At 50.3% G+C, this 26,867-nt stretch overlaps 8 protein-coding genes across 8 annotated transcripts; 2 read left to right on the forward strand and 6 right to left on the reverse strand.

Moving 5' to 3' along the window:
* Positions 1-151: 151 nt before the first annotated feature.
* On the reverse strand, positions 152-6,670 carry INO80 (Putative DNA helicase ino80). The gene is made up of 4 exons (XM_018274624.2): positions 5,351-6,670; positions 5,029-5,289; positions 729-4,938; positions 152-644 (listed from the first exon to the last, which is right to left on the reverse strand). Exons 1-4 carry the CDS (start codon positions 5,789-5,791, stop codon positions 454-456), a joined length of 5,103 nt encoding a protein of 1,700 aa, XP_018129202.1. The 5' UTR covers positions 5,792-6,670; the 3' UTR covers positions 152-453.
* A 141-nt stretch (positions 6,671-6,811) lies between these two features.
* ARB1 (ABC transporter ATP-binding protein arb1) lies at positions 6,812-9,573 on the reverse strand. The gene is made up of 6 exons (XM_018274625.2): positions 8,978-9,573; positions 8,743-8,912; positions 8,362-8,606; positions 8,269-8,310; positions 8,083-8,209; positions 6,812-8,032 (listed from the first exon to the last, which is right to left on the reverse strand). Exons 1-6 carry the CDS (start codon positions 9,396-9,398, stop codon positions 7,178-7,180), a joined length of 1,860 nt encoding a protein of 619 aa, XP_018129203.1. The 5' UTR covers positions 9,399-9,573; the 3' UTR covers positions 6,812-7,177.
* Positions 9,574-10,019: 446 nt separating this feature from the next.
* VE01_05160 (uncharacterized protein) lies at positions 10,020-12,233 on the reverse strand. The gene has a single exon (XM_018274626.2). The coding sequence runs from the start codon at positions 11,988-11,990 to the stop codon at positions 10,233-10,235; it is 1,758 nt and encodes a 585-aa protein (XP_018129278.2). The 5' UTR covers positions 11,991-12,233; the 3' UTR covers positions 10,020-10,232.
* A 229-nt stretch (positions 12,234-12,462) lies between these two features.
* On the forward strand, positions 12,463-14,632 carry VE01_05161 (uncharacterized protein). Its single transcript, XM_018274627.2, has 3 exons — positions 12,463-12,770; positions 12,834-13,155; positions 13,211-14,632. The coding sequence occupies exons 1-3, from the start codon at positions 12,481-12,483 to the stop codon at positions 14,357-14,359; spliced, it is 1,761 nt and encodes a 586-aa protein (XP_018129277.1). The 5' UTR covers positions 12,463-12,480; the 3' UTR covers positions 14,360-14,632.
* On the reverse strand, positions 14,433-18,394 carry VE01_05162 (uncharacterized protein). The gene is made up of 4 exons (XM_018274628.2): positions 17,741-18,394; positions 17,303-17,414; positions 16,886-17,232; positions 14,433-16,790 (listed from the first exon to the last, which is right to left on the reverse strand). Exons 2-4 carry the CDS (start codon positions 17,412-17,414, stop codon positions 14,856-14,858), a joined length of 2,394 nt encoding a protein of 797 aa, XP_018129256.1. The 5' UTR covers positions 17,741-18,394; the 3' UTR covers positions 14,433-14,855.
* On the reverse strand, positions 18,395-20,504 carry ELP3 (Elongator subunit). The gene has a single exon (XM_018274629.2). The coding sequence runs from the start codon at positions 20,291-20,293 to the stop codon at positions 18,548-18,550; it is 1,746 nt and encodes a 581-aa protein (XP_018129279.1). The 5' UTR covers positions 20,294-20,504; the 3' UTR covers positions 18,395-18,547.
* Positions 20,505-20,699: 195 nt separating this feature from the next.
* On the forward strand, positions 20,700-23,875 carry VE01_05164 (uncharacterized protein; the record flags this gene model as incomplete). The annotated part of the gene is made up of 10 exons (XM_018274630.1): positions 20,700-20,854; positions 20,917-20,945; positions 21,007-21,133; positions 21,183-21,245; positions 21,301-21,326; positions 21,374-21,817; positions 21,867-21,985; positions 22,479-22,785; positions 22,842-23,811; positions 23,869-23,875. The coding sequence occupies 10 exons, from the start codon at positions 20,700-20,702 to the stop codon at positions 23,873-23,875; spliced, it is 2,247 nt and encodes a 748-aa protein (XP_018129274.1).
* A 245-nt stretch (positions 23,876-24,120) lies between these two features.
* Positions 24,121-26,673, reverse strand: VE01_05165 (uncharacterized protein). The gene is made up of 3 exons (XM_018274631.2): positions 26,022-26,673; positions 25,500-25,965; positions 24,121-25,412 (listed from the first exon to the last, which is right to left on the reverse strand). Exons 1-3 carry the CDS (start codon positions 26,076-26,078, stop codon positions 24,883-24,885), a joined length of 1,053 nt encoding a protein of 350 aa, XP_018129273.1. The 5' UTR covers positions 26,079-26,673; the 3' UTR covers positions 24,121-24,882.
* Between the last annotated feature and the right edge of the window lie 194 nt (positions 26,674-26,867).

Below are 26,867 nucleotides of genomic sequence, written 5' to 3' on the forward strand. Positions count from 1 at the left end.
CTCGGACAAACACCGTCCACGCCCCTCACGGTAGGAGCTAGCCCGACTATGGCATATCTGCACGACTGCCGTTTCTCCCGCCTGGGCCTGGTTGCGATGATGGCACTGCCTTCTCTCCCTCCCGGTAGCTCACGGACAGGCACATAGTATATCAAAACGGGAAATCATGCGCTAGTAAATTTTCGACTCTCTATCTCATCTAAACATACATGAGTACACACCGCACACCCCCTGCGGCTCCCAACCCCGAACCAGTAAACGCCAGCAAAAATGCTCCCATGCATATAAAATTAAACGTCTTGCTTTTTATCCCCTGCCATGCCCCCCCCATCAGCCCAGAGAAGAAAAAGGGTGGACTGCGTCTACCAAGACAAGCACCCAGCGCACTCGCCTTTCTATTATCGTACATACAACACTGCCCTCAGCAGGTCAAGCGGCGCGGCGTCGATCGGATTACATCTCCATATCGTCCATATCGGCATCGACGTCGCCATCCGCCATAGCCAACCTCTGCTTGGCAGTTTTAGCCTTCTTGCCACCCCCCTTTTTCTTGTCGACCTTGGCTTTCTTCGCCGCCGGACCGCCTTCAATCGGCGTCGCTGTCCCAGAGGGCTTCGCGCTGCCGTCATCAAAGTGTCCTTCGCCTGTAATGATGTATTAGTAACAAAACTCAAACATCTTCATGTGTAGAACGTCTGCACATGAAAGAAAAGTAGAAAGTAACTTACCCTCATGGTACAACTCTTCCAAGCTCCTCTCCTCGACCTTCTTCTTCCTCCCAGCCTTCTTCGGCTTCGGCTTCCCAGCCTCCGCTCCCTCGATCGCAGCCAACTCACGCTCCTTACGCTCGATCTCAGCCGCTTGGTCATCGTCTGCAAGCCACATAGCGATATCCTTCGCCTTGTTCTCGCGAGACCTTGTGTTGAAGTCGACGCCACCACCAGCGCCACCAGATATGACGACACGCTGGACCTCCTCCTTCTGCAGCGCGCGCTTGCGGATTCGCTCTTCGATAGTGCCGCGGGTGATCATACGGTACACGGTGACTTGTCTGGTCTGGCCCAGTCTGTGAGCGCGGTCCATGGCCTGAGAATCGATGGTAGGGTTCCAATCGGAGTCGTAGAAAATAACGGTGTCGGCGCTGGTAAGGTTAATACCGAGGCCACCAGCACGCGTGGAGAGCAGGAAGATGAAGATCTCGGGACGTGTTTGGAAATCGTGCACTGTGTCGCGACGGTCTTCGAGCTTCGTAGAACCATCCAGACGGAGGTACTTGTAGTTTCGATATGTGAGGTACTCCTCCATGAGATCGATCATGCGTGTCATTTGGAAGTAGAGAAGAACACGATGACCGCCTTCCTTGAGCTTGAACAGGAGACTATCCAGCTTCGCAAGCTTTCCGGAGTCAGTGACGAAGCGACTCATCGAAGGGACAAGAATATTGGTAAATCGCTGTTTCTCGGACGATGGCGTGGGCAGCATCATCGGTTGTGGGAACACTTCCAGTGGCATCTTGGACTCGACAAGTGATGTCTCGTCGCGGCTCGAAGGTCCGTACAGGGCCTTGCGCATCGGGATGTTGAAGAGAGTATTCTCCGTTTCAATGACAGCGCCGCGGCTTGAACAGCTGACCTGAATCGGTGGTGCTGATGCAGCTGGGCGTCCACATTGTTCCATTCGTGGCATACCCGAATTTGCAAACACGTCTTTCGAGACGTTGAACAGCTTTCCGATATAGCCCTCGGTAACCTCAGCCAGCGGCTTCCTATCATTGCGGTCTACAATTCGTAGCATAGATTCGACAGGAGTGTACTCGTTCTCGTCATAGATGACATTAGCTCGACCTAGGTTGTTACGCTTCTTTGCCAAATCAACGGCGCGAACAAACAGGTCATCGGTCGCCAGGCTCAACTCATTGCTTGAGCATCCTGCCAATCGTGCCCATGAGAAGGCCTTGTTTTGGATGGTGTTGGTAGGCTTCCAAATATTCAACTCGTGGTCGATCCACTTCTGGCGGAAGCCGGCCTTTGCATTGTCTGTGCCAGGCATATCGAGCCTGCCGCCGTTGCGCCAAATCAATCGTGGCAATGCGTACTCGATCAAGTTCCTCGTGGAGTATACAACATTGATGAGTGGACCTTCGCGCATAAACGAGCCAGTCTCTGCGAAGAAGCCGAACGAGAATGGAGATGTAGTTTCGGCGCGCTCAAAGAGATCTGGATGGTTGCAGACCTTTCGGAATTGCATGACCAGGTTCATCAACGTTCCTGCATCTCCTTCGTCTCCGATGGTGGCCTTTTCGATCAGGTCCATGATGCTGATCTGGTTGCGAAGGTTCGAGTAATATGCTCTCTGGCGATAGGTCAGGTCACAGAAAATGTCCAACTCGATCTTGTCGCCGAGTTCCTTCTGCACGTGCTTCTTGACACGACGTAACATGAATGGCTTCAAAATCATATGCAGACGCTTCAGCTGGTCTTCGTTGAGCTTCGTATTACTCTGGGCGTGACTCTCAATATCCTTGGAGAACCACTCGCTAAACTCGTCGTGGGAATCGAACAAACTAGGCATGATGAAATGCAGCAAAGCCCACAACTCTTGCATGTTGTTCTGGATAGGAGTGCCAGTCAGCAACAGGCGGTTACGGCAGTGGAATCCCAGGAGACTCTTCCATCTCGAACTTTGCGAGCTCTTGATAGCCTGAGCTTCATCCAGAATCATGTACTGCCATCTCATCTTCTGGAAGTACGCGACATCTGAAACAACCAGTTGGTAAGAGGTGATGAGAACATGGAATGGCGCATCTTCAGTATAGGTGATGTGCTTTCGGTCCCAGAACTTGCGGAGAACCTTGCGGTCAGCAGCAGTACCCCAGTAAGGAAGAACCTTGAGCTTGGGCACGAATTTCGTGATTTCTTGCTGCCAGTTGTGGAGAGTGGAAGCTGGGGCGACAACCAAGAACGGTCCCCAAATTCCATGCTTCTCGGCAAGGTAGGCCATGACAGAGATGGACTGAATGGTCTTGCCTAGACCCATCTCATCGGCAAGAATACCGTTGATACCTTGCTCGTATAGGTTGACAAGCCAGTTAAGGCCCTTCAGCTGGTACTCCTTCAGTTGAGCATGAAGCATCTTTGGCTGCTCGATATCAACATCACCCATTCCTGCCGGGTTCTGGAAGTTCAATTCGCCCTCCTCGTCCATAGCGGGCTCTGGGTTATTGAACGCGCGAGCTTTGTTCTGCGCCTCCTGGATTGCGTTCTGAGCATTGGCCATCGCTGCAGCAGTGAGCACCGACTCGTCCTCGGCATCGAAGTCAAGGTCCTCGAAATTCGTAACCTTTCCGGCAACGCCGCCGCTCTGGTCGGGGACATTGATTTTGTGAGCGTGTCCTTGAGCGTCCTTGACAACAGCAACGTCGGGGTGGTCAGTCGAGCGTTCCACCTCATCGGTCTTGATCTTCTTGCCAATGAAATGAGAGTACAGCTCCGTCTGTGATATAAGGAAGTTGAGCTTTCTCTTCTGGCGGTTCGCTTCGCGGTCGGCTTCGGCCTTCTTCGCATTTTCAATCTCTTGCTTCTCAGCCTGTCTTCTGAGATCACGCTCCTCGCGCTCGTTGCGCTTCCAGAAAGACATCATCTCTCGCATGACGCGCTTGGCACGCGCCTGCAGATCCTTGGTGCCCTTGTTGGTGCGCATCTGCCATCTCTTGGCCTCCTTGGAGGCAAGAATAGCGGTCTTCTTCAAATTCGAAGCCTTGACGCTCTGAGAATCGGTGACGATCTTAGAAACCTTGGTGATGTCCTTCTTTGCGATGTCTTTCCAAATCTGATCGTAAATTTGATTGTATGTCTTTGAAACAAACGGCTCGATAACTGCCGGTGACTCTTCCCGGGGCTCCTCCTTGGACTTTGGTCCCAGCTTAAGTCTGATTTTCGGTTCGCTCGGTGGCGGCGGTGCAGGTTCCTCGCCGGCATCAATCGCAGCCTGGGCAGCGACAGCAGAGTCTTTCTCGGCCTGCTTTTGCTCCTTCGACTTCCGCAAGCGAGCACCACCACGGCCCTTGCCTTTGCCTTTCCCGGTGAAGGTCTCTGGCTCGGCAGCGAAAGTAGTCATAGTGCCTCCCGAGAAATTTGGCTCAATCGGCGACACTGTTCGGATTTCTGGGCCCTTGTCGCCGCGCGCAAGTATAATCTTTGTGTGCTGAGCCTTCTTCTCCGCGCGCTCGGCTTCCTTGAGTAGCTTCTTTCTTTCATTATCATCGGCAGTTTGCTGAGCTTTCTTCAAAAGCGCCTCCTTCTGCTCAAGGTTCGTTGCGACGGTCTTCTCCCGACGACGCTTCCGTTGCATATCCTTCTTGCGCTCTTTTTCGGCCAAGACCTCTCTCTCCTGTACCGATGCGATTGCCTCCTCGCCATGTATTTCCCGGTATCGCTTTTCGCCGGTTTCTGCGTGCTTCATGAGCTTAGTTGTCATGTCGTCGACGTACTTTCTCCGGCGTATCTTCCGTCGCCTCTCCTCACCTTCGTCGAGCTCAACCCTGCGTTTGAGGCACCGAGCCTTGAATAGCCACATTTCATCTTCGAATTCGGATGTCTCGAGATCGCTGGCATTCGCATCGATTTCGGCCAACATAACTTGTATCTCCTCCTCTTGTTCGGCCACGGACTTCTTGGCCTTGAGGCTTCCGTTTGCTTGTCGCTTTGCCGGGACGCGAGATGAAGAGACCGGTGTCGTGGCGTGAAGTGGCGGTCGACGCGACTCTTCTTTGATGGGAGTCTCGTCAGCTGGGGGAGGTGGCGGTATTGATGCTCGAGACGACTTTCTGGGCACCTTTGCAGGAGGTGGCGATGAGGGCGCGGTGGGAGTAGGAGCAGCAGGAGCTGATTCGGTAAGGATGCTCGAGAAGGACATCGGATCTGTGGTTCGTGCCGGCTTCTGTAGCAGGTTGTCAGTTGAATTCAGACCCTCGCTTGTATTGTTCGGTATTGTCGCGTCGCAATTGCCTCTAGGAGAAGTGAAACATACGCTTGGTGAAGCCATCGTGGGCTCTGCGGGTAAGCCAGCAGCAACCCCATTATTCTGCCTCGCGACCGGAGTCTCCATGGCCGCTGTCACCCTGGGTGACTGGGCAGTCGATCCCAGCCGGCTTGCAGGATGTGAATGAGACGTGACAGGCGATTGGGGCCCTGGGAAGGTCGCATTCACTGGCGACGTGAAGGCGCCGTTTCGATAATTTCTCGATTCGGTGCCGGTCTGGGACCAGGTATAGGAGTCGCGATTGTTCTGCTGAAAAGGCACAAGTTAGTTGGCTGATGCTGATTGTGACCCCTTGCGTCGGCAAACTCACCTGAGGTGCTGGGTTTTGGCCGTTGTGTCGGGTTGGGTCTGCTGGTCTGGGTTCACCCGAGTCGGAAGTCGGGTCGTAGTAATTGCTGGTAGGCTTATCGCGTGGTGCCGAGTGGTACTCAGAGCTCTGGTAAGGAGTCTGAGTTGCGACCAAAGGGGATGCCTCCGATGGCGCACGATGTGCTGATCCTGGTGGTGGAGGAGGAAGCTGTGATGGTGTCGGTGGATGGTATTGTTTGGTGAAGCTTGGTCGACGTGGAAGACTCTTTGTTGGAGAGTAGGACGATGGGCCGTTGTAGGCGGCTTGGGTTGGTGATTGACCCGCGTAGAGTGGAAGTGGAGAATTCTGGTTCGCGACGTGATTCAAGCGCTCTCGTCTCAGGCGCTCGTCCTCCTCATCCTGAGGCCGCTGCATCACGGTGCTGTGAAAGTTGGAGTCCATAAGGGAGATTTGAGCCCTGGCTCGTTGGGATTGGGGGGGGGACAGGGTGGTTAGATTATATTATGGTTCCATGAGCGTGACGTGACGATGCGTATGGGGGGAGAAGACACAGTCGGTCGGTCGGTCGTGAAGGGATTGGAGATGAGCAGAGACAAAGAGATTGGGTGAGATTGTCGAGTGATGCTGTAACTGTTGTAATGATGGCAGGTAGGAGGAGTCGTATTGTTGGTACAGTTGCGTACAGTAACCGTGTTGAGGCGACAAAGAGACGCGGGATTCAGATTACCGGTATGTTCGCAGTGGGGGGCAGGTACATGATCTGGGGGGGAGAAAGTGAAGGTATTGGTGATGGTAGTAGTTGGTGTTGGTGATGGAGAGATGGAGATGTGGGATGAAGTTGATTATAATTGATGATGAGATGGAATTGGGGGTTGTGAGGGAAGGGAAGGCTCCATGTGTGTTCAGAGCAGCATCAGCCACGGGAGAGCCGGGTGATTTTGGTGGTGGTGGTGGTGGTTGTGGACCTGAGGCGAGCCATCATCGCCAGGTGCATACCCATAACCAATACCACTATTTGAACATGCACCCCGTCATCTTTTTTGTATTCGGTGAAGTCGCGACGACAACGATGTGGTTATGAGTATAACTCGTAGTACATAAAAAGTAGACTCTGATAATTACCCGGTGAGGCTCATGTTGTTAATTCCCAGGGAATACTCTATATAAATGGAGTGCCTCGTAAATTATCGTGTACACACTCGCGATTAGAAATTGATAACCATCAAAGTCATGATTGTTGGGGCCTTGTCGCGGTCCTGTCTCTAAGCTCTTTTTTTGGCTCTGTTGCTCGCTTTCGGTCACGGAAAAAAGAGGATGAGCAGCCTAGCCTTCCTAACCTAACCCCTTTCGGGGAACGCGTAAACGTGACTTAAGTCTAGCTAGTTATGGTTAGATATCACGTGGTACAATATTCACCAAGGAATGGCTAGGAATGGACTAGGTCTATTGTGGAATAGATCGATCCATACCATAAGGAGATTGGAGTACGCTACGGCTACGATGAAATTACAGTGGCCGCAAGCAACTCCCACCACACAACCAAAACAAAATTCACGTCACCACAAAAAGCCCTAAAACGTGAAGCCAAGTTGGGCCAAGATGACCCAAATTGACCCAGACTGCACAGACAAGGCACAATAAAAACCCAAAAACATCTGCGCCATTTTCTAGTAGAAACGGATCACGGCATTCTAAAGTAATCTGTCCTTTTCCCCCCCACATGCCAATATGCATATCTATCCATCCATTCATCAATCAATCCGTCCTTGCCATGTGTCGCGTCTTCCCCTATATAGCCAGCCTACTCCCGTAGCAGACTCACTCCCTTTATAGCGTACCCTCAGCCTTCATCTTCTTGCGGAGGTGGTTCTTGTAGTCGGCAATCGAGCCCTGCCATTTGTTGATGGTCTTGTTCTCGCACACCAGGATCTCCTTGGCGATCTTATCCAAAAGACGGAAGTCGTGGGACACGACGACACAGCCACCGGTGAAGGCGTTGATGGCATCGGCAAGCGAGTCGATGGTTGGGATATCCAGACCGTTGGTAGGCTCATCCAGCAACAACATGTTGGGGCCATCGATGGCAAGCAGAGCGAATACAATACGACTCTTCTGTCCCTCGGAAAGGGTGCCCATGAGCGCCGTCTGGGACTCTCCGCTCAGGCCGTACTTGCCAAGCTGCTGTCTCCAGTACTGGTAATCCTGGCTCTTCTCGGAATACTTGTCACGGACGAAGTCCAGCGCGGACTTGGTCAGGTCAAGCTGCTCCGAAGAGTGCTGGGAGTAGACACCCATCTTCAAGTGAGTGTGTCTGGAGACTTGTCCGCCAGTTGGCGAGAGAGCACCCGTCATCAGCTTAAGGAGAGTGGACTTGCCAACACCGTTGGGTCCGACAAGGGCGGTTCTGGAGTCCATATCGGTACCGAGATCCAGGTGCTCGTAAAGGTTGTCCTTGGCATTTCCGGAGTATGAGAAGGTAACGTCGTCGAAAGACAACACTGGCGGTGGAAGCTTCTCCACATCAGCGAAGCGGAATGTGAAGACACGGTCCTCATGGACGGGTTGGATAAAGCCATCGGCCTCCATCTTGTCCAAAATCTTTTGTCTCGACTTAGCCTGTCGCACAAGATTGGCGTATGTTCCTGCACTGGCAATGAATGCCTTGATGTGCTTGATTTCATCCTAAAACAGGGTCAGCAATTGTGATTGTCAGAGTGTCGTCGCTTGCTTACCTGTTGCTTGTGGTACGCCTTCATCTGATTGACTTCTTGCTCTGCCCTCGTCTTGTGGTAAGAATCGTAGTTACCACCGTAGTACAGGAGGGCCCTATCGCGCATATCGATCATGTTTGTGCAGACACTGTATCATCACTGTCAATACTTCTCCCTCGAGTTGTGATAGTAATCAAGTATACGTACCCGTTCAAGAAATCCATGGAATGGGAAACCAATACGAGGGTTCTGTCTTTGGTCAGTCATCTTCCTGTCGGGCTCAGTACTGTAGATTCTCACCTATCCCACTTTGCCAAATAATCCTCAAGCCACACACAGGCTTCCAGATCCAAATGGGCAGTCGGGTCATCGAGAAGCAGCAGCGACGGCTTCACGAACAGAGCCTTGGCCAGCGCAACTCTCATTCTCCATCCACCAGACATATCCTTGGTCTTCTTCTTAATAGTGACCTTGTTGAAACCAAGACCAGTAAGGATGATGCTTGCTCTGACCTCGAATGTGCTCGGGTCCATCGACTCCATACGCTATAGACTAATTAGCCACAGCTCAATACATTTTAGATCTTGTGTTCGTAGAACCAGATCAAGCTGATCATATTGGCGCAGCTGGGGGGGGATTGGTTTATGGATAGAGATCGTTGATAAGGAGAATGTTGCATACCTCGTACAGGTCCATCAGCAGCGGGCTCTCAGGGCCATCGGTCTCCAAAATCTCTTCGGCCTCTTTGTCAAGTCTTTCCATCTCATTCTCGGCCTCGGTCACGACCCACTCGAGTGCACCCAATTCGCTTGGGGGAGCACCTTCGTTGAGCAGATAGATATCGATAAATTCTAGACCAAGTTAGTCTTTTGTGTCCATGCCATTCGACGAATATCTGGAAATCTGGGTTTCTCACCTGGGATAGGGAACTCGCGCTTGTCGAGAGACTTCAAGAAGGTCGACTTTCCGCAGCCGTTCTCTCCCAACAGACCGTAACGACGGCCATATGTCAGCTCCAGAGTGGCATCCTGGATCAAGACACGACCGTGGAAAACAAGCGAGACGGACGTAATCTTGACATCCCTCGACGCCTTCAGCGACGACAGGACACCAGTTGTGACACGATCCGACAGGCCATGCTTGTCCATCTGGTCAGCAAGTCTCTTGATCTCATCTTGTCTCTTGGTGCTAGGCGGCGTCTCGTCCCCAGCTACTGAGGAGGCTCCCGATGCATTTTCGGAATCCTTTCCCTTGGCGCGGGAGGCAGCGGTCTTCTTGGGCGCCTTTCCCTCGGCGGCTCTCTTGGCGTCACGCGCAGCCTTCGATGCAGAAACCATATTTGAAGAGAGCTTTTCTGGTGAATATACGAAAAGATCCTTTTGGTGGTTTGAGGGATCGTGGAGTTGTTGTTGTCCCAGACTGAGGAGGCTGCTTCGATGGCGGGGTGGAGAGAAATTCTTGGTGGGGGGGGCTATGTCGATACTTGATTGGCGCTAATAAGCGGTCAAAAGTCAGATTTCTCAAGCACAATGTGGAATGAGCCTTTCACTATTATTCGAGATGTTAATTCGCAGTTTATAATTATTAATTATATTGATTTTTAATGCCTATTATTCTACCCAAAAAAATTCCAACCAGGGAAATCTTGAATGAAACCCAACTTGAAACGTCACATTTGAAGAAGGCTTCCTCTTGCTGGCGGCCTTATCGTAAATATTTCGTTTTGACGGACTGGGTGGCGGCCCCAATGACGTGTCGCACGTGATACCGGCGGGGTCACGTCTTGGCATGTTTGCCACAAAACGTCAACGATGCTCGAGCCTATGAGAAATCTTCAATTACAGTGAAGTAAATCTCTTCAGAAGTATTCGGGTGGTATTTTTGAGTGGAACTAGAAGACAGCTATGTTACGTTCAAACTTGTTAAGATCAGATTTATCTTGTCGCCACTTCATTAATCTAATACATTTATCTCATAATTTATTTTTAGAATATGATAAGGATTCCCGGTTTTATGAGAACCCGCAGATATCACGTCTGACAAGACCACCTTTGAAAAGGGGTTGGCCCTTGGCGGATAAGGGAGTATACACTAATAACATTCATATATTAATGGTAGTTAACAAACGAATCTATATTTTGTAGGGGTTGGTTGATAATTGTTAACCCAACTCACCACGCCATACTATTCTGAACTGTATGCGTAATATGTCGAATACTGCTCCTTAACAACTTAAGGTCCTTCCAGCCACCCCTCCCTGAAGATCCCCCCTCTGCACCTCCGATCTCCTCTCCGACACCAACATCTCCGACAACCATACGGAGAAGTCGGAGGCCAGCTTCACTACTCAGAATGCCGGCATATTCTCCCCCAACCTCCTGGACCCTAAACTCTCGAGGCAGCCCAAGGACTTTCTCCATGTGGCCAACCAGGTGTAGCGTGATCTGAATTAGGAGCATGGTCTGCAGATTCCCGCTGTCAACTGGGAACTCGCTGTACCTGATACCAGGGAGAGCACTGAGTGACGGAGGAAACCCGGGTGACGTATGCACCGCAAAAGCGTCGTTAGCCATAGAGAATATGATACTGTACATTCGGATGAACTGCTGATAACATGATAATATAAGTAGAATGCCGGGAGTGCCAAGATAAACGCTCGTGATGGGCGGAGAAGGGCGTCTTGCAAATGCTTCTGAGGACGAGCCCAGAGGGCGACCATCTGAGGAAGTTGGGTTAGGAGAGCGAGCAGGGGCTGTAGAATCATCACATGATGCTGAGCTGTTGCCTGCAAAATTGCCAGCTGAACTTGTGGAGGTACCCGTCTGGCCCGGGGTGCTCTGGCTATCGGATTCCGAGTCGGTGGGTGTGAACGATCCACCTGGGGCGAAGGAAGCGAGAGGGCGTGGGGGTTGCAAGAAGTTGAGGATGTTGAGGAACTTGGTCGATAATAATAGGGTGTCGCCAATTGTAATTGTCTTTTTGGGATAATCATCAGGATGAGGAAAGACGAGGTTGTTGAGTGTCGCAGGAGGTGAAGCCGTGTCGATACGCCTAAGTAATTTGTCGAGGCATAAATTTACATACGATAGCTGCTGCATGTAATCGCTGGCGATTCTTTGGTCGGGCAGTCTGGCAATCTCGCAAGTATCTGTGGTTGGAGGCGTCCCAAGCGTTTCCGTAACAGCTGGAGTTGATGCTTGAGCAAACCGCTGGGTATCATGGAATCCCATCGTCAATTCACTGGGCTGAAGACCCATTTCTTTAAATGTGTGCGTGACTGGTATATCCGGAGAATACGGCGGTGGAGTATGCAGCTCGCTATTCCCCGGAAACATCAGTCCAAACTGATCTAGGCTGTCAGGATCCATCCAGTGTAATGCGTCTCCATGGCCATCAGGAGAGTTTACCACGCCAACCATGGGCTCGTCCGAGACAGAGATATCTCCCTCGACTTGGTTTGCCGTCATAGACACCGAGTTTCGAGACTGATGCGCCTGGTCAGTAGAACTTCTGAGCCAGGAGGGAACATAGTCCATATCTCCACCATGCCCGTGGTTGTTTGGTGTCATGAACGAGGCATCTTGTTGCATCGATTCTGGCAAAGCGTCATTGCCATTGGGTTGATTGGGGTCAGTTTCAAGCGGTAACGCACTCGAAGCATGTGAGATCCCGCCATCACTCAAATTCGTTGCCTGTCTTGTCTTGCTGGAAGTTGTGTTATTTCCACGTTTTTCTAACCTTGCTCCATGAACGGGCCTCCCAGGAGGCAATGCCTGGCCAGTGATACAACTAGCGCCAGCGCGGGAACACCGCCTGCATGGCTCTTGGCTGGAGTTGTCACGCAGACACCGAAGTTTATGTTCTCGACATCGATCGCATGCCGAGCGCCTTGAGGTATTCCTTCCTCCGTCAGAAAGTGTACTAGACATGCTAGTATTAATAGCCTTTCAACACGAGGTGTTGTGTCCAAAAGGCCTAGCAATCACACGATTGCATGGCGTCTACGCCAATATTCTTGGATCCGGCGTCCAGCAACAATGTTTGCTGTTATGTTGCCGTTGATGAAACGATGGCAATACCACTCCACCACCATTGATTGTCATTTGGTTATCGACTACATATCTATAACTGCATGTCAAGGCTCACCCACATGAATGGCGCGTATCTAAGCTGACATCCATATTATCCAATCCCCAGTCGCGGTGGCGCACGATCCTTCCAACACTAAATAGCCTCAGGCATCTCCGAACTTTTCTCACTTGCGAGGTGAAACCCTCCGAATAATCCTACGAATCGCACATTATCTCGGGGAGAACAGGTTGACGCAACCCAGTCCATAGGTTAAATAGAAAGGAGCGCAATAAATAAATTCCCAAAATTCAAGAAGCTGTTTGTTGCAATTGCCAATGACCAGCTAAAATGACTACCACCGCTAGTGCACAGCGCGACGATCGTGTGCTGAATATCTCTGAAAAGCCAACTGATACTGTTGGCTCGAACTTGACCGGACACAGCAATTCCGACACTATTGAAGGACAGAAACATGAACGGGGATTAAGATTCTGGTCTATCATCATAGGTTTGGGCTTTACATCGCTTCTCGTCGCACTTGAAAATACAGTCGTCAGTACCTCCTTGCCAACCATAGTGGAAGACCTTCACATTGGCCAGGCTTACGTCTGGATTATCGATATTTTCTTCTTAACAAGGTAACCAAATCCTGTTAGATGCGGGCCATGGTACGAACTAGCTAACCGGCCCTATATTTGAAGTGCCGCCTTCCAGCCACTTTTTGGACAGCTAGCCAACATCTTTGGGCGACGATGGGTCACACTGTTCATCGTTGCTATTTTTACTCTTGGTAGCGGTATATGTGGGGGAGCCAACAGCGCAGCCATGCTCATTGCTGGTCGGGGTGTCCAAGGGATAGGAAGTGGGGGCATTAACATGATTGTCGAAGTAATCATAGGCGACTTAGTGCCTCTACGTCAACGTGGAAATTATATGGCCATAATTCTCTCTATCTACAGCGTTGGAGTTTCTCTAGGTCCTTTTGTGGGTGGCATCATTGTCCAGACAACATCATGGCGCTGGGTATGTTCCGCTGCGGAAGCTGGCCGAGTTTCTACCCTTATTAACATTATTGTAGATTTTTTACATCAATCTCCCCGTGGGAGGGGCAGCCTTCGTGGTTCTATACGTCGCCTTGCACGTAAAGTACAACAAGGAGATGACCTTCTTCCAAAAACTACGACGGATCGATTTTATCGGGAATATGATACTCATACTCTCAAGTCTATCGGTTCTCTTCGCATTGACTGATGGCGGATCAAAGTACGACTGGAGTACCTACAACATCGTTGTGCCGTTGGTTCTCGGTCTTCTTGGATTCGTCGTGTTTCCTTTCTACGAAGCATCAAAATTCTGCATCGAACCAGTCATGCCTAATCGCCTGTTCAATAGCAGAACGTCGGTCATTATCGCTATATGCACATTTGTCAATTCGATTATTCTCTACTGGGTCGTTTATTTTCTCCCTGTTTACTTTCAAGCCGTCCTTGGATCTACTCCAGCACGGGCTGGCGTTCAAGTGATTCCTATGACCGTCATTGGCATACCCGGGGCTGCAATCTCCGTCGTTGTGCTTGCGAAATGGGGCAAGTACCGCATTCTGCACCAGGTTGGCTTTGGGATCACGACCATTGGCATCGGACTCTTTGCACTTCAAAATCGGCACGCTACAACCGCTCAATGGGTCATTTATCAAGTAATTCCCGCCTTGGGGAGCGGCATGGTTCTCAATACCATGCTTCCCGCCTTCCAAGCCGGACTAAATGAGTCTGATCAAGCAGCCGCGACCGCAACATGGGCATTCATCCGCAGCCTAGGCTTCATCTGGGGTGTAGCAATCCCAGCCGCCGTATTTAACAACCGATTTGGGAACCTTTCATACCGAATTGCCGACGCAGCGACGCGTGAGCTGCTTTCTCATGGGCACGCATATCAATACGGGTCACGGGATTTTGTGAATTCGTTCGCGGAACCATTGAAGAGCCAGATCATTGGCGTTTATTCCGACTCTTTGAGGGTGGTATGGTTTGTGGCACTTGGGGTCTCAGCAATCCCATTCTTGCTCTCCTTTGGCGAAGAACAGATCAAACTACGCAAAGAGCTCGATACAGAGTATGGGCTGGAAGAGAAAGAGGCAGATAAAGTGATGGATTTGAAACAGATTGATAAGGGCGAAAGTTCTGGGGATGAAAAGAAAGGGGCAGTGAACCAGGGTGTTGGTGTGTAGGGTATACGGGACGAATTTGTGTTTGTACTAGAGGCACAAATCCCCACAATAACAAATTAGAGGACATCACATAGCTGATAAAGTATTTATATTTAATATTTTCAAAGTTATGAAATATGGCGAGACTGCCTGCTTCAATCAGAACTTCCTAGGAGTTGGCCTATTGTTTTGCTGTTTTGAAGATTAACGCCGTCCTAGTTGCTTCTCAAATCGGCTTGGAGAATTCAGTCCTAGAGAGTGGGCGGGCCTGAATAGAGCGGAATGATAGACGGCTGAGTAAATGGAGAACAAGGACTGCGTCAAGTTCGAATATTGGATACGTATATTTGGTTGCCGTGAGTTCAATAAAATGTGAAACGTGTGTATGAATATTTGAATGTCGTTTAGCCACCGAAATAGTATGACTCATTGGAATGTGAATACCAAGAGAAGTTCAGTAGAAGCCGATTGAAGGCATCATCGTTGTTGCCAGATGCATGGATGTTGACGGCGTGTATCAGTTTCTCGGAGCATTGACCCATGGAAACTCAATGTCGTCAATGTGAGTGCAAGTGAGGTATGAAAAGCCGGCCTCTGAAGGATCTAGCCGACTCCTATTATAGCAGAGGTTTTGCACCACTTTTCTGGCATATGCTTTCATCAGAGTGAGATCAAACTCAGCCGTATCCCACTGCAGAAAACCTCCAGTCTGATCTGCACCGTCTTTCTGAAATGGACGAAGAATATCCAAAACCTTCTGTTTCGGAAGGTATGCATCGCCGCCTGCATATATGGTTCGGTAGAGCAAGCCTAGCTTCGATTGGATCGTGGGTTCTTCGGGATGACGACCTTCAGTTTTGGCCTTTTCAAAATTTGTGGCGAACCACTCTCGCCAAAGGCCTGCCAAAACCCAAATATCAAATGATGATTTGTCGGTCAAATCGGCTCTGATCCCGAACTCATAAATTGAACCCGCAGAAAGCAATCTGCTAACCCTAGAAATTTCCTCATCCATTTCCCTGTACTTTCGTTGCAGAAGCCTGAGGATATTGTGAGGAACTCCAGAAAAAGTCTCTGACGTAAATTCATCCGGAATCCGACCAACGAGGTGTATCATCGCTTCTTGGAAAATAATTTTATTCTTGAGATTAATCGAGATATTGAGCCACCGAACTGGGTCCAGAGCTACGCTTTGAAACAGTGAGCGACCATGTTGTGCTAGCAAATGGCTAACATGTGCTTCGATGGCTGGTAGTGTTTGATATAACTTTGCTGCTTCAATCAGATGTTCAGACTGGATAAGAGCTTGGCTTATATCTTTCTGCGAAACAATAGGGGGTTTATAGTACGCGACACGTAGAAGTGAAGCATAAGCGTGGATTTTGCGTTGCTGCATCAGACAAGATTTAAAAATGGGTATAACGGGGGAAACTCCTGCAGATTGACTTTTTCGATGGACTGAAACAAGTTGACAGTCATCATCCTGAACTCCTTTCACCGAAACGTACTCAATATTGACTCCGACCGAATAAGCCTTCTCGCCTTTGTCTCCGGTCCATATTGCGGAATTTGCTCTGTGGAAGTTTAGTATAGGGATAAATCTCTCTACAACGCCTTGTCGTATGGTCATTATATTCGGCGTATTCATAGAAGCCCCCATTTCTGAGCCATCTAGTTTTTTCTCTTCATTCGGGGCCGTTGCGGCTGCTGAAGAAGACTCCCAGTCTGAGGTTGGAGCTGAGGGAGGCTCATTGTCGAGTGCTTCAGTTCGCGGACTCGTAATAGAATCGCAGGCATCTTCCTTTGGCAAAATTTCCATGTCGGCTGAAATGTCGCCGCTTATCTGTTCAGGCCTGGCGAATTGCCTCATTTCAACCACAGATGTCTCCGGTTCATAAGTGGGAGTTGGTGGTGCTCCATTACTAAGTATGGTTGCTCCTGTGACCGAGTTGACAACTTTGGTATCTGGGTAGGTGCTTCTTTGAGTTTGATTATCCTTGGCTATAGTCGAGCCACAACTTTCACGGGATGCTTCGCCCGTTCCATTATAAACCGCGCGCTCAAAAACAGATATCTCATCGTCTTCTTGAGCTTGGGGACACCCTGAGCAATCTATCTGGGCCGAATCTCCTGATGCTCCTAAGGCGGAAGACATATCAACGTCAAGATCTTGAGTTGGGGACGATCCCAAATGTTCTGCCAGGGTCAACCTTTTTGGGGTTATAATAGGACTAGGGGAAGTATCACGATCAGATCCCCTAGGGGGATTTTCTCCATGGGAATACACGCCAGGCGCCTGTAACGGTGGTGGAGGCGACCATCTATCAGTCGGCAGGGTTAATGTATCATCCGAACTGCCATCACTGCCAAAACCTCCGTCATAATCTTTCACTTGACTTCCAGTCGCCGGAACCGCCTTGGAATTGTCCAGGGTTGCGTTTCTGTAGAGAGACTGTTATTTGTCAGGCATGATGTCCAAAAAAACAGGAGGAGAAAAATGCTCGTGGCATTCGTTATAAAACCGGGAAAACTCGTATTTATACATACCCTTCTTTGAAGGCACCAACCCGATTCTGGGTCCTTGATGAGCTCTAGGCAAAATTCCAGTTCGGTTTTGTTTGCGTTTAAGATCCTCTTGGGAATCTTTTCGGGAAGCTTTGCTGACAACAATTCGCCAAATACGGGGCTGAAGTTTCTCAGGACCTGGCTATGTAGCCGGAATTGATGTTTTAGGTCGCCATGATCCAATATAACGAGCACGTCGCCATCAGAAAAACATGGAAAGCCATTGGGCTTTGTCGGACGTGGGATTTGAATGAGTTGAAGTTCTGGGGGAGGATTGGACCTCGAAATTTGGGTGCCGCCATCACCATTTATCTTCGTAGACCTGGTTGCTATACCGCAAAGTCAGCAGGGATGCGGGAAAACGGAAAAAAATAGCATGAGTTCGGAAATGATGCTTACCTTTTCTCTGTGGAACAGAAGCAGTCTTTGGCGCAGGGTCACTCGCCTGACCAGGCTTTGCTCGTTTGGTTGCCTGGCCATCGCTCCCTTCGTTAGGGCGTTTTGGTGGCATCTGTGTTGAAACGTCAGCCACCTGAGCGGACCATAATATAAAATAAGCAACAATTGGCTTTCATGTGAGCCCCAAAGAGGCCAACGGCAGTAAGATTCATAACATCAGACGACAAAGTACATTAATGCCAAAACCAAACACAAGTACACAACCTTTGAATAGATAAGACGTCCAAATAAACCTTCGGATGTGAATAGGAAAGGTAAACAGGGTCAAAAAATGTAAGAATTGAGAAGGCTAATTGAGTCTGAAGCTGAGAAACAACTTCTGTGCGGAGTAGATCAAAGTAAAGACGAACTGACACTGATTGTTTGGACGGTTCCTACCTCGAATAGATTTAAGTATCTGACTTCATATGAATGGGTACTGAGGTTTGATGGTGACGATGTTGAAGATGTAGTTGGTAGCTGGAGTGTCTTGAGGAACAGCGGGGTATGTCGATGGTGACGTCGATGAAGTTGTAGTTGGTAACCAGAATATTGGAAGCAATAAAAGCTAATAGACTGTGTGACGATAGAAAGTAGTGATAGGAGGAGTATGACATTCAACCCCCCCAAATACTTCTATGAAGAGCCTGGTATATGATGTAGGGTTTTCGGAAGGTGAGTTCGAAGAAAAGAAGGAAGGAGATGAACTTGGAAAAAAAGAAGCATTGTAGTATGGATGGTGTAAGTTGACAATGTTAGTTGGTGAAGCGTCGTGAATTCAGCTTCAACCTCTCTGCCGGTTTGAACCGACTACCGAACCGATCTTAGCTGTGAGTGAAGTTAAACGCAAAAGCGGAAGCACTGCCTCGATTATGTTATGGGTATTAAGAAAGAGTTGGGAGAAGGTAAGTTGCATTTCAAAAGCCAACACCTTGCAAGCACTGAAATATGAAAAAGGTGGGGTTTGCAAAGACGTCAGGAATCGTTTGGTGATAAATAAGACTGACTTCTTCAAGTTGTTCAAGTGAAGTTTGTACCATATGATATTTTAAGCCTATGATTTCATCGTGCCCTTGGTCTGTCCCAAGTCCCGTAATGCCCATGCAGATAATGTCCAAACTCCTCGCCCCTCCAATCCTTCGATCGCCATCGAATATTGCCCATTCACTATAAACTCCAAGTCCAGATCGTCAGAGCATGTAACATTTAGAACTCGTCATCGCTGTCATCGCAATCCAGACTCTTGATATCCTTCGACATATAGACACCATCCAAATGATATCCAAGCTTTGCGTAGTAGGATCTAACCCCAACACCTGAAATGACGCTGATCTTTGCGCTACCATGCTCATCTCTGGCGATGCGCTCCGCCTCTTCCATCAGCAATGTACCATAACCCTGATGCTGGAACTTTCTTGGGTCTCTGGCATGAACCGGAACTGCAGACCCGTAAACATGGAGCTCGCGAACCATGCTAGTTTGTTGGCCGGTCAATTCGGGCCTGAAAGTGTGAGTTGGGGAGCACTTGCGAAGACGAAGCAAGGCGATGAGAATGTCTTGCTTCGGGTCTTCATAGGCCAAGAAAGTCTCCCAGCCACCATTTGCCGCGTAGTCGCGACGGACTAGCTCGACCTGCGAAGGACGAATCTTATTCTTCACTTCGTTGATTCCAACTTCGCGTGTGCGGACATCGCGGCAGGTGGTTCCGAAGTCTTTCATTCTGCTCAATGCCAATTCTCGCAGATTGCCATTCTCAACCCCTGAAGTCACCAATGGCATCGGAATATCTCTCTGGACACGGTAGATTCGCGTCCATGGAGGAATTAACGCCAAAATACGAGCCACTATATCGATGAGCGCATTTGGTGTATAGTTCTTGTACCGCCCAGTCCTCCATAGCTCGTATAAACCTGTCCCTCGGATAACGAGAGTTGGATATATTTTCAAGCCATCTGTTCGGAAAGCAGGGCTCTCAAAGTATTCGCGGAACTGGTCCAAGTCCCTCTCCATTCCGACGTTTGGAAGGTCAGGCATCATATGACTGACGACCTTGAAGCCGGCATCCTTTGCCAAGCAGAAAGTCTCCGCTACTGAGGCGACGGTGTGTCCTCTATTGGTATCTCTTGCAACATCTTCGTATAGTGACTGCACCCCGATCTCTAATCTCGTGCAGCCATATCTCAGCATGTCGGTAAGGTGGGGTTGCAAACAGTAATCCGGCCGTGTTTCAATTGTAATACCGACACACTTAATATTACTCATCTCACCGGCTTGGACAGCTTCGTCCACGTTTGTGCCTTGATATCCACTCAGAGCATTGTGTAGTTGCGAGATGAAGCTTTCTCGATAACTTTCTGCCAAAGACATGAATGTCCCTCCCATAATGATATACTCCACCTTGTCCACGCTGTGTCCCAGAGACTTTATCTGGTCCACCCGTCCTCTTGCTTGTTCGTATGGATCGTATCGCGCTCGGATGGCCCGCATCGACGTCGGCTCATAACCAGTGTATGATTGTGTTGAGTATTCGAAATCGGAATCTGGGCCGCCAGGACAATACACGCAAATATTTCCTGTATATGCAATATGAGGGCACCTGTGGGGTTTGCACATCACAGCCACAACTGCGATTCCAGAGGAAGTTCTGATTGGCTTTGCAATCAGCTTCGGCAGGATATATTTCTTGTAATGCTCTGGAATAGCGGCAATAATTGCTGTAAGAGGCGGGATATTGCTTAATCTGTGTTTCTTGGACATTTTTGCTCGTAAGCTGTTCAAATTGATATCCTTTTTCGGCTTGGAGGGGTCCTGCTGTGCTTCGTGCTCTTGAATGAGCGCGCTCGCCACATCGGAACAGGCTCTGAGATACCGTTCATTCTCTGGCGGAAGATTTGGGTCTTTTGGGAGGCGTCGCTTCTCTGGCATGAGCATTGTCGCAGTTTCGGTCGCCATGGTGGCGACAGTGAAAGAATGGCCTCGCAACTAAATATTTGGTGTTGAAACTTTCGAAGTGCGTCCGCACGGGGGAGTTTGTCGTATAAAACTCGCTGGCACAAGTTTTAAGTATTCTCTATAACGATATAATATAACGCCGAATAGTTGAACCTATTCTAGGTGTATTTGTGGTATGTTGATGTGGTGGGGTTGCCCCGAAATATTTTGAGGCTCAAATCGTTGTATGCCACAAATGGTTACTTCGGCAGTATGGAGCGGAACGGCCGGCCATAAGTTGTTCCGAAATAACGCTAAACCACGTTCTGATGTCTCTTACAGGAAAGCTCCTAGAACCCTCGTTGAGCAGTCCAAAAATTATACCTCACATTCCCCAATCCATCCATTCCCAACTGTCGTCGACAAGATGCAGGCCCTTACACGTTGTTCAAAGCCGGCGCTCCGTGCGGCGACTCGGAGACAAGCTTACACCACGTCGCCCTACGCTTCGACCATCAACAACCTCAAGATCAACAAGGACACCCGTGTTTTGTATCAGGGCTTCACTGGCAAGCAGGGAACGTAAGTCCATCCCACCCATTGAGTATTCGCTGGATGAGCATATTCTAATGTTTCCCTTCTAGGTTCCATGCCCAGCAAGCAATTGAGTATGGTACGTTTCCGAATTCACCCGATACAAAAATAAGGCCAAAATATCTGACCCCGTTTAACAGGCACGAACGTTATTGGAGGAACAAACCCCAAGAAGGCTGGCCAAACGCATCTTGGACTACCCGTTTTTGCGACCGTTGAGCAGGCTGTGAGGGAGGCTGGCGCAACCGCGTCTGCTATCTTCGTCCCGTAAGACGCACACTGGGGGTACAAGCGGCACCAAACTGACTGAACCTAGACCACCTGTCGCCGCTGCTGGTATCGAGGAGGCCATTGCCGCCGAGATTCCGTTGGTAGTATGGTATGTTCAAGCCAAATCATCCGAACTAGTTTTGTGTGTACTGACGTTAATGCAGCATTACCGAGGGTATCCCCCAGCATGGTTAGTGACCCATACTCACTTTCACCGTGCTATACTTATATATTTAGACATGGTCCGCATTACCGACATCCTGAAGACTCAATCCAAGACCCGTCTCGTTGGCCCCAACTGCCCGGGTATCATTGCCCCTGGACAATGCAAGATTGGCATCATGCCTGGATTCATCCACAAGCGCGGCCGCATTGGAATTGTCTCCCGCTCAGGAACCCTTACCTACGAGGCTGTTAACCAGACCACCCAGGCTGGTCTTGGCCAGTCTTTGGTTGTCGGCATTGGCGGCGACCCATTCTCCGGCACAAACTTCATCGACTGCTTGAGAGTGTTCTTGGAAGATGAGGAGACTGATGGTATCATCATGATTGGCGAGATCGGTGGATCTGCTGAGGAGGAAGCTGCGGATTTCTTGCGCGAGTACAACACTGCCAACAAGCCAGTTGTCAGCTTCATCGCTGGTATCTCTGCCCCACCCGGACGCAGAATGGGCCACGCAGGTACGTAGTCAAGACTCCCCACACTTCAGCGTGTATTAACGGGAAATAGGTGCCATTGTTAGCGGCGGACGAGGCGGCGCAGACTCCAAGATCGCCGCGTTAGAGGCTGCTGGCGTCATCGTCGAGAGATCCCCTGCGATGTTGGGCAAGACTCTCCACGCGGAGTTTGTGAGACGCGACTTGGTTTAAGGTATTGCTACGATTAGACTTGTGAATTAGAGAGCCATTAATATGGGCTTTGACGAGATGTGTTCGACTTTATTTGGTCAATAAAATCTCCTGTATACCTATGAATTACCCTTCGTCCGTTGGTTGGATTAGCTTTGGCGGCGGATTTATATGTGGTAGATGTGGCGGAAGCATGATACTCTTTGCCATTGATATGTATTTCAGAATAAATGCCTTGCCTAAAACTGCCCAAACTTTTTTTATTAGTAGCTTGTTGTCTCAGAATTGAAAATATAGCTCGGTGTCGGTCCCGTCGGCCCCTTTTCTGCTTTCCCCACAATACCACTGCCCTTGGGGTAGCGGCAGGTTCCGAGATGAAGCTCCCCGCCAAACCTGGGTGGACATTCTCCAGTATAAGCACTCCTTTCGCACTCGCCATCTACCAACGCCCTTCTCCGTCACTATGCTTTCTGGCATACTGATATTTAATCAGAAAGGCGAGAATCTCATATTCCGCGCCTTCCGCAATGACTGCCGCCCACGACTAGCCGACGTATTTCGAATTCAAGTCATATCCAATGCGCAGGTGCGGTCACCGATATTGACGCTGGGAAGCACCACATTCAGTCATGTAAAGCATGAGAATATATACCTGGTGGCGATAACGAAGAGCAATGCCAATGCAGCGCTTGTGTTTGAGTTTCTCTACCGATTTATTGCGCTTGGGAAGGGATATTTTGGGAAGTTCGATGAAGAAGCCGTCAAGAATAACTTTGTGCTGGTATACGAGCTCTTAGATGGTACGCTGCTCCTCAGACTTAACATAATTAGGAGTGACACTGACTATCATGAACAGAGGTTATCGATTTTGGGTATCCGCAAAACACAGAGACCGACACACTGAAGATGTACATCACAACTGAGGGGGTGAAGTCGGAGCGGACGATGGAGGACTCGGCCAAGATCACAATGCAGGCCACGGGCGCGCTCTCATGGCGCAAAGCAGACGTCAAGTACCGCAAGAACGAAGCATTCGTCGACGTAATCGAAGATGTCAATCTCCTCATGTCCGCGACCGGCACCGTCCTCCGCGCCGACGTCAACGGCCAAATCGTTATGCGCGCTTACCTCTCTGGCACCCCCGAGTGCAAGTTCGGGCTGAACGACCGACTCCTCCTCGACGGTGACGGCCTGTCATCTCTCCCGTCTGGCAACCGCCTCGGCAGCAAGGCAACAAAGGCGGCTGCCGGCAGCGTGACGCTGGAGGACTGCCAGTTCCACCAGTGCGTGAAGCTGGGAAAGTTCGACACAGACCGCATCATCTCCTTCGTCCCGCCCGACGGCGAGTTCGAGCTGATGCGCTACCGTGCGACGGAGAACGTGAACCTGCCGTTCAAGGTGCACGCCATCGTCAACGAGATCGGCAAGACCAAAGTGGAGTACAGCATCGCCATCCGCGCCAACTACGGGTCCAAGCTGTTCGCCACCAACGTCGTCGTCAAGATCCCCACACCCCTTAACACCGCGCGCATCACCGAGCGTTCCACCCAAGGCAAGGCCAAGTACGAGCCCAGTGAGAACGTCATCGTGTGGAAGATCCCGCGCTTCACGGGACAGAACGAGTTTGTGCTGAGCGCCGAGGCGACCCTGACTAGCATGACAAACCAGAAGGCCTGGTCGCGGCCGCCGCTGAGCTTGAACTTTAGCCTGCTCATGTTTACGAGCTCGGGCTTGCTGGTGCGCTACCTGAAGGTGTTTGAGAAGAGCAATTACTCAAGCGTCAAGTGGGTGCGGTATATGACAAGAGCGGGGTCGTATGAAATTCGGTGAGTCTATCTATACCTAGCCCCATAATACCAACTCCCATTGCTAACGACACATAGATTCTAGCGTAAGGTGTTTACAAAGCGGGACAACGGAGCATATACGGCGCAGAATGAGCTGGAAATACGGCGTGGGCTTGCATTTTGTTATCTTTTTGGGGCGCTTGGCTTAGCAAAACTTCTGTAGATACAAACTACAGATTGTTTTGGGGACTACTTACTCCCTTTGGTTATGCAAACCAGTTGGCACTCTATCCACTCCATTCCCACCCGCCACGCCTCCGTCCCCCTGGGCTTTGCCCCCTACAACTCACCCGCATCAAGGTCATCCAACCATCACATAACAACACAACGCCCGCACCCTATACCTCTCCCCCCATGCTTCCATATCTTCCCCCCACCTCCCTTCCCACCTCTCTCGCCTACCTCCTTGCGACAAGCAGCGCAGTCAAACAGGAGATGCCTCTGTACCTCCTCAGCCCCTCTCCGCGCTTCCGCGTCGTCTAACCCCTGGTGCGGGCGGTAGCGGTAGAACAGCGGGATGGGGGAGGCGGGGTGCCCGCACCGGTGGATAGAGTAGATTGTTTTGCACATAGTGCTTGTCGAGTGTTTGGCTGGGATGTATGTGGTTTATTGTGATGAGCGCGGTAATTGTGTTACTGCAAGTTGAACTTTAGCAGATGATTGGCATGTCAGAGATAGAGGATAGAGGGCGAATGATATAAATTTGTCTGGCTGTCCTGTGATTCTACCAACTGTGAGCCATGTTGCATATTCGCTGCGAAAAAGGGATGCTGCGATTCACGCCGACGGATGTGTAGTGAGTGACTGATTGTAAAGAGTAATGCCATGTCATAGCTATAGAATAATGCTGTATCTGTGCGTAATGCACCACGTCGCCATGATTCCGACCCAGCCCCTCAGGGGTAGCGATGTAGGCGATATACTCATATCCCACCCCTTTGATTCTGTCAGCAACCGCCGCCGAGCATATAAACATATAGGCACATGGCCTTTACCCCTCCCTCGTCAAAACTACCTCTGTGGGTATATAAGCACATAGGAACGCAGGCTTTAGACTTCCTGTCTCGTCAACAAAACCTTTACCCCGTCGCCCTCTCCACTCTTTATCATAGCCTCCAACAGCTCCAGATCCGCCAACGCCTCCGCAGGGCTCTGGAGGGGATTCTCCTTCCCGGCCTCTATCCCCTCGGCCCACGCCTGCACCTCGGCCTTCACTCCACTTCCGCTAGAAAGAAGCACTCTCTTCGTCACGTTGCCGTCCTTCTCCTCCCCAGTGTGAACACTAACCGTGTCCCTGCTCACGCTCACGCTGCCATCGTAGCAAGCAATGGTGTATTCATCCCCGCTCAGCGACGTGCCGAAGCTGATTTGCACAGTCCCCGATATGCCTTTGGCAGTCTGCCAGATCGAGTTAACAGTGTCAATGGGCGGCAAGTGCGGCTGGATGAGCGCAGTGTATGCCGAGAGGGAGACGGGGCGGTTGACGGAGCCGAGGAGGAGGCGTGTGCCGGCTGTGAAGTGCACGCCGCCATCAAGAAGGAACCCCCCTTGGTAGGATGGGATCTTGCGCCACTCGGTTTCTATGAAGAGAGTCAGTTAGTATTTGCTTTCAGGACCAGCCTTCCATTTTTGGGCTCTCATCTTCAGCAATGGGGGGATGAACACACCAAAATACTTCGTCCCAGCCTTCACATGTTGGAACACCTTAATCCTGAACCCCACCACTCCCCCTAACTTCTCAATCTCCTGTCTAGCAAACCTGAAAGGTGCCAGAAACCTAAAATTCTCTGCAACTGCCCACGTCGCCTTGGTTCCCTTCTCCTTCATCGCCGTGTAGAAGTGGATCAGCTTCTCGGCCGCTTCAATGTCGTTCGCAATCGGCTTCTCGGAGAGCACGTGTTTCCCAGCCGCGAGCGCGGCCTCGATGTACACAGGCTGCACATTGATGGGCAGTGCGATGATAACCGCGGTGATGTCCGAGCGGGCGAGGAGAGCGGCGTAGTCTTTGCCATTATTGTCGTCGGCGTAGGTGTCGACGTCGCCCTTGGCGACGGTGGCGAGTGTGGTGGCCGCGACGAGGGAGCGCGAGAAGATGGCTTTGAGTTTGAGGACGGGCGTGGATTCGACGGCGGGCTGGAGGAGGGGTAAGTTTGGATGCTGTGGTTGTGAGGGGTAGAGTGGGGACGCACGAGGTGCTGCTCAGTGGCAAAGATGCCAGAGCCTATAATCGCGACACCGATGGCCATTTTGTCCGTTGAGACGCTGGTGTACTGATTATTGAGGGGAAGATGACTGTGACTGGTACTGTTGCAGCGGCAGATGGGACACAAAGACGAGACGGACGATTATTTTGCAGCGTTGCTTGGTTTTGTTCTTTCTGGATAATATGGAGGGGTAGAATTGGCAGTGGCCGTTCTTGAGGAGCGAGCCATGGCGGATTGAGTGGGGGGGAAGGCACGGAGGGCAGACATCCGTGATTGATGGTGCCAGCGACGGCGGTGGTGGGGCAGAGAGGGGAGGAGCGGCCAAGAAACTGATTGTTAATGCGGAAGAAGCTGCGATTGATCGTGGATTGACTGCGTGTTACAATTGCTACAATGATAATAATTATAACGGTGGTGCTGGTACTGGTGGTTGATGGCGGGTGAGGGAAAGAACTAACTGCCGGCATGTGAGATCTCGAGTCGTCGTTTTGCTACCTACAGTAAAAAGTAAGAAATATACTTTATATGGGCCGATAACAATAATGATCGTCGTTCATAGTCTGGTGGGGGCAGGACGGGATTGCTGACTACATGCCATACTATCGGAGTAGATCTAACTTTGGCTTTTAGCCGCAATTGACGAGTAATCCGGCCTGTCACATTCTCTCTGAGTCTGAGATCCCACCCACGACAGTCCCAGCTTAAAGTCAGACAATGCATTTGAACTCGACGTCTCTCCGACTGATCTGCTTTTCTCTGCGAATAAGCTACCTAGCGAAGTGACAGCCTCTCCCAGGCCCAATGAGACCAAGATGGTCATGACCAAGAGAG

This window comes from Pseudogymnoascus verrucosus (genome assembly GCF_001662655.1).
Source record: "Pseudogymnoascus verrucosus strain UAMH 10579 unplaced genomic scaffold scaffold_30, whole genome shotgun sequence".
Classification (NCBI taxonomy): domain Eukaryota; kingdom Fungi; phylum Ascomycota; class Leotiomycetes; order Thelebolales; family Thelebolaceae; genus Pseudogymnoascus; species Pseudogymnoascus verrucosus.

What these genes read in the sequence shown, in the direction of transcription:
- ELP3 (XM_018274629.2), bottom strand. Translation starts at nt 20,293, where the DNA reads ATGGCGACCGAAACTGCGACAATGCTCATGCCAGAGAAGCGACGCCTC.
- ARB1 (XM_018274625.2), bottom strand. Translation starts at nt 9,398, where the DNA reads ATGGTTTCTGCATCGAAGGCTGCGCGTGACGCCAAGAGAGCCGCCGAG. An exon ending in TGCTGATGGACCTGTACGAG is followed by an intron (nt 8,607 to 8,742) that starts GTATGCAACATT and finishes ATTAGTCTATAG; the next exon opens with CGTATGGAGTCGATGGACCC. An exon ending in TCCATGGATTTCTTGAACGG is followed by an intron (nt 8,210 to 8,268) that starts GTACGTATACTT and finishes GTGATGATACAG; the next exon opens with TGTCTGCACAAACATGATCG.
- INO80 (XM_018274624.2), bottom strand. Translation starts at nt 5,791, where the DNA reads ATGGACTCCAACTTTCACAGCACCGTGATGCAGCGGCCTCAGGATGAG. An exon ending in CCACGATGGCTTCACCAAGC is followed by an intron (nt 4,939 to 5,028) that starts GTATGTTTCACT and finishes AACCTGCTACAG; the next exon opens with AAGCCGGCACGAACCACAGA. An exon ending in GGAAGAGTTGTACCATGAGG is followed by an intron (nt 645 to 728) that starts GTAAGTTACTTT and finishes ACATCATTACAG; the next exon opens with GCGAAGGACACTTTGATGAC.
- VE01_05160 (XM_018274626.2), bottom strand. Translation starts at nt 11,990, where the DNA reads ATGTCTAGTACACTTTCTGACGGAGGAAGGAATACCTCAAGGCGCTCG.
- VE01_05162 (XM_018274628.2), bottom strand. Translation starts at nt 17,414, where the DNA reads ATGCCACCAAAACGCCCTAACGAAGGGAGCGATGGCCAGGCAACCAAA. An exon ending in TTCTGTTCCACAGAGAAAAG is followed by an intron (nt 17,233 to 17,302) that starts GTAAGCATCATT and finishes TTTGCGGTATAG; the next exon opens with CAACCAGGTCTACGAAGATA. An exon ending in GTTGGTGCCTTCAAAGAAGG is followed by an intron (nt 16,791 to 16,885) that starts GTATGTATAAAT and finishes GACAAATAACAG; the next exon opens with TCTCTCTACAGAAACGCAAC.
- VE01_05161 (XM_018274627.2), top strand. Translation starts at nt 12,481, where the DNA reads ATGACTACCACCGCTAGTGCACAGCGCGACGATCGTGTGCTGAATATC. An exon ending in GATATTTTCTTCTTAACAAG is followed by an intron (nt 12,771 to 12,833) that starts GTAACCAAATCC and finishes CTATATTTGAAG; the next exon opens with TGCCGCCTTCCAGCCACTTT. An exon ending in AGACAACATCATGGCGCTGG is followed by an intron (nt 13,156 to 13,210) that starts GTATGTTCCGCT and finishes ACATTATTGTAG; the next exon opens with ATTTTTTACATCAATCTCCC.
- VE01_05165 (XM_018274631.2), bottom strand. Translation starts at nt 26,078, where the DNA reads ATGGCCATCGGTGTCGCGATTATAGGCTCTGGCATCTTTGCCACTGAG. An exon ending in TTGCCACTGAGCAGCACCTC is followed by an intron (nt 25,966 to 26,021) that starts GTGCGTCCCCAC and finishes CCCCTCCTCCAG; the next exon opens with CCCGCCGTCGAATCCACGCC. An exon ending in GGCTGGGACGAAGTATTTTG is followed by an intron (nt 25,413 to 25,499) that starts GTGTGTTCATCC and finishes CTCTCTTCATAG; the next exon opens with AAACCGAGTGGCGCAAGATC.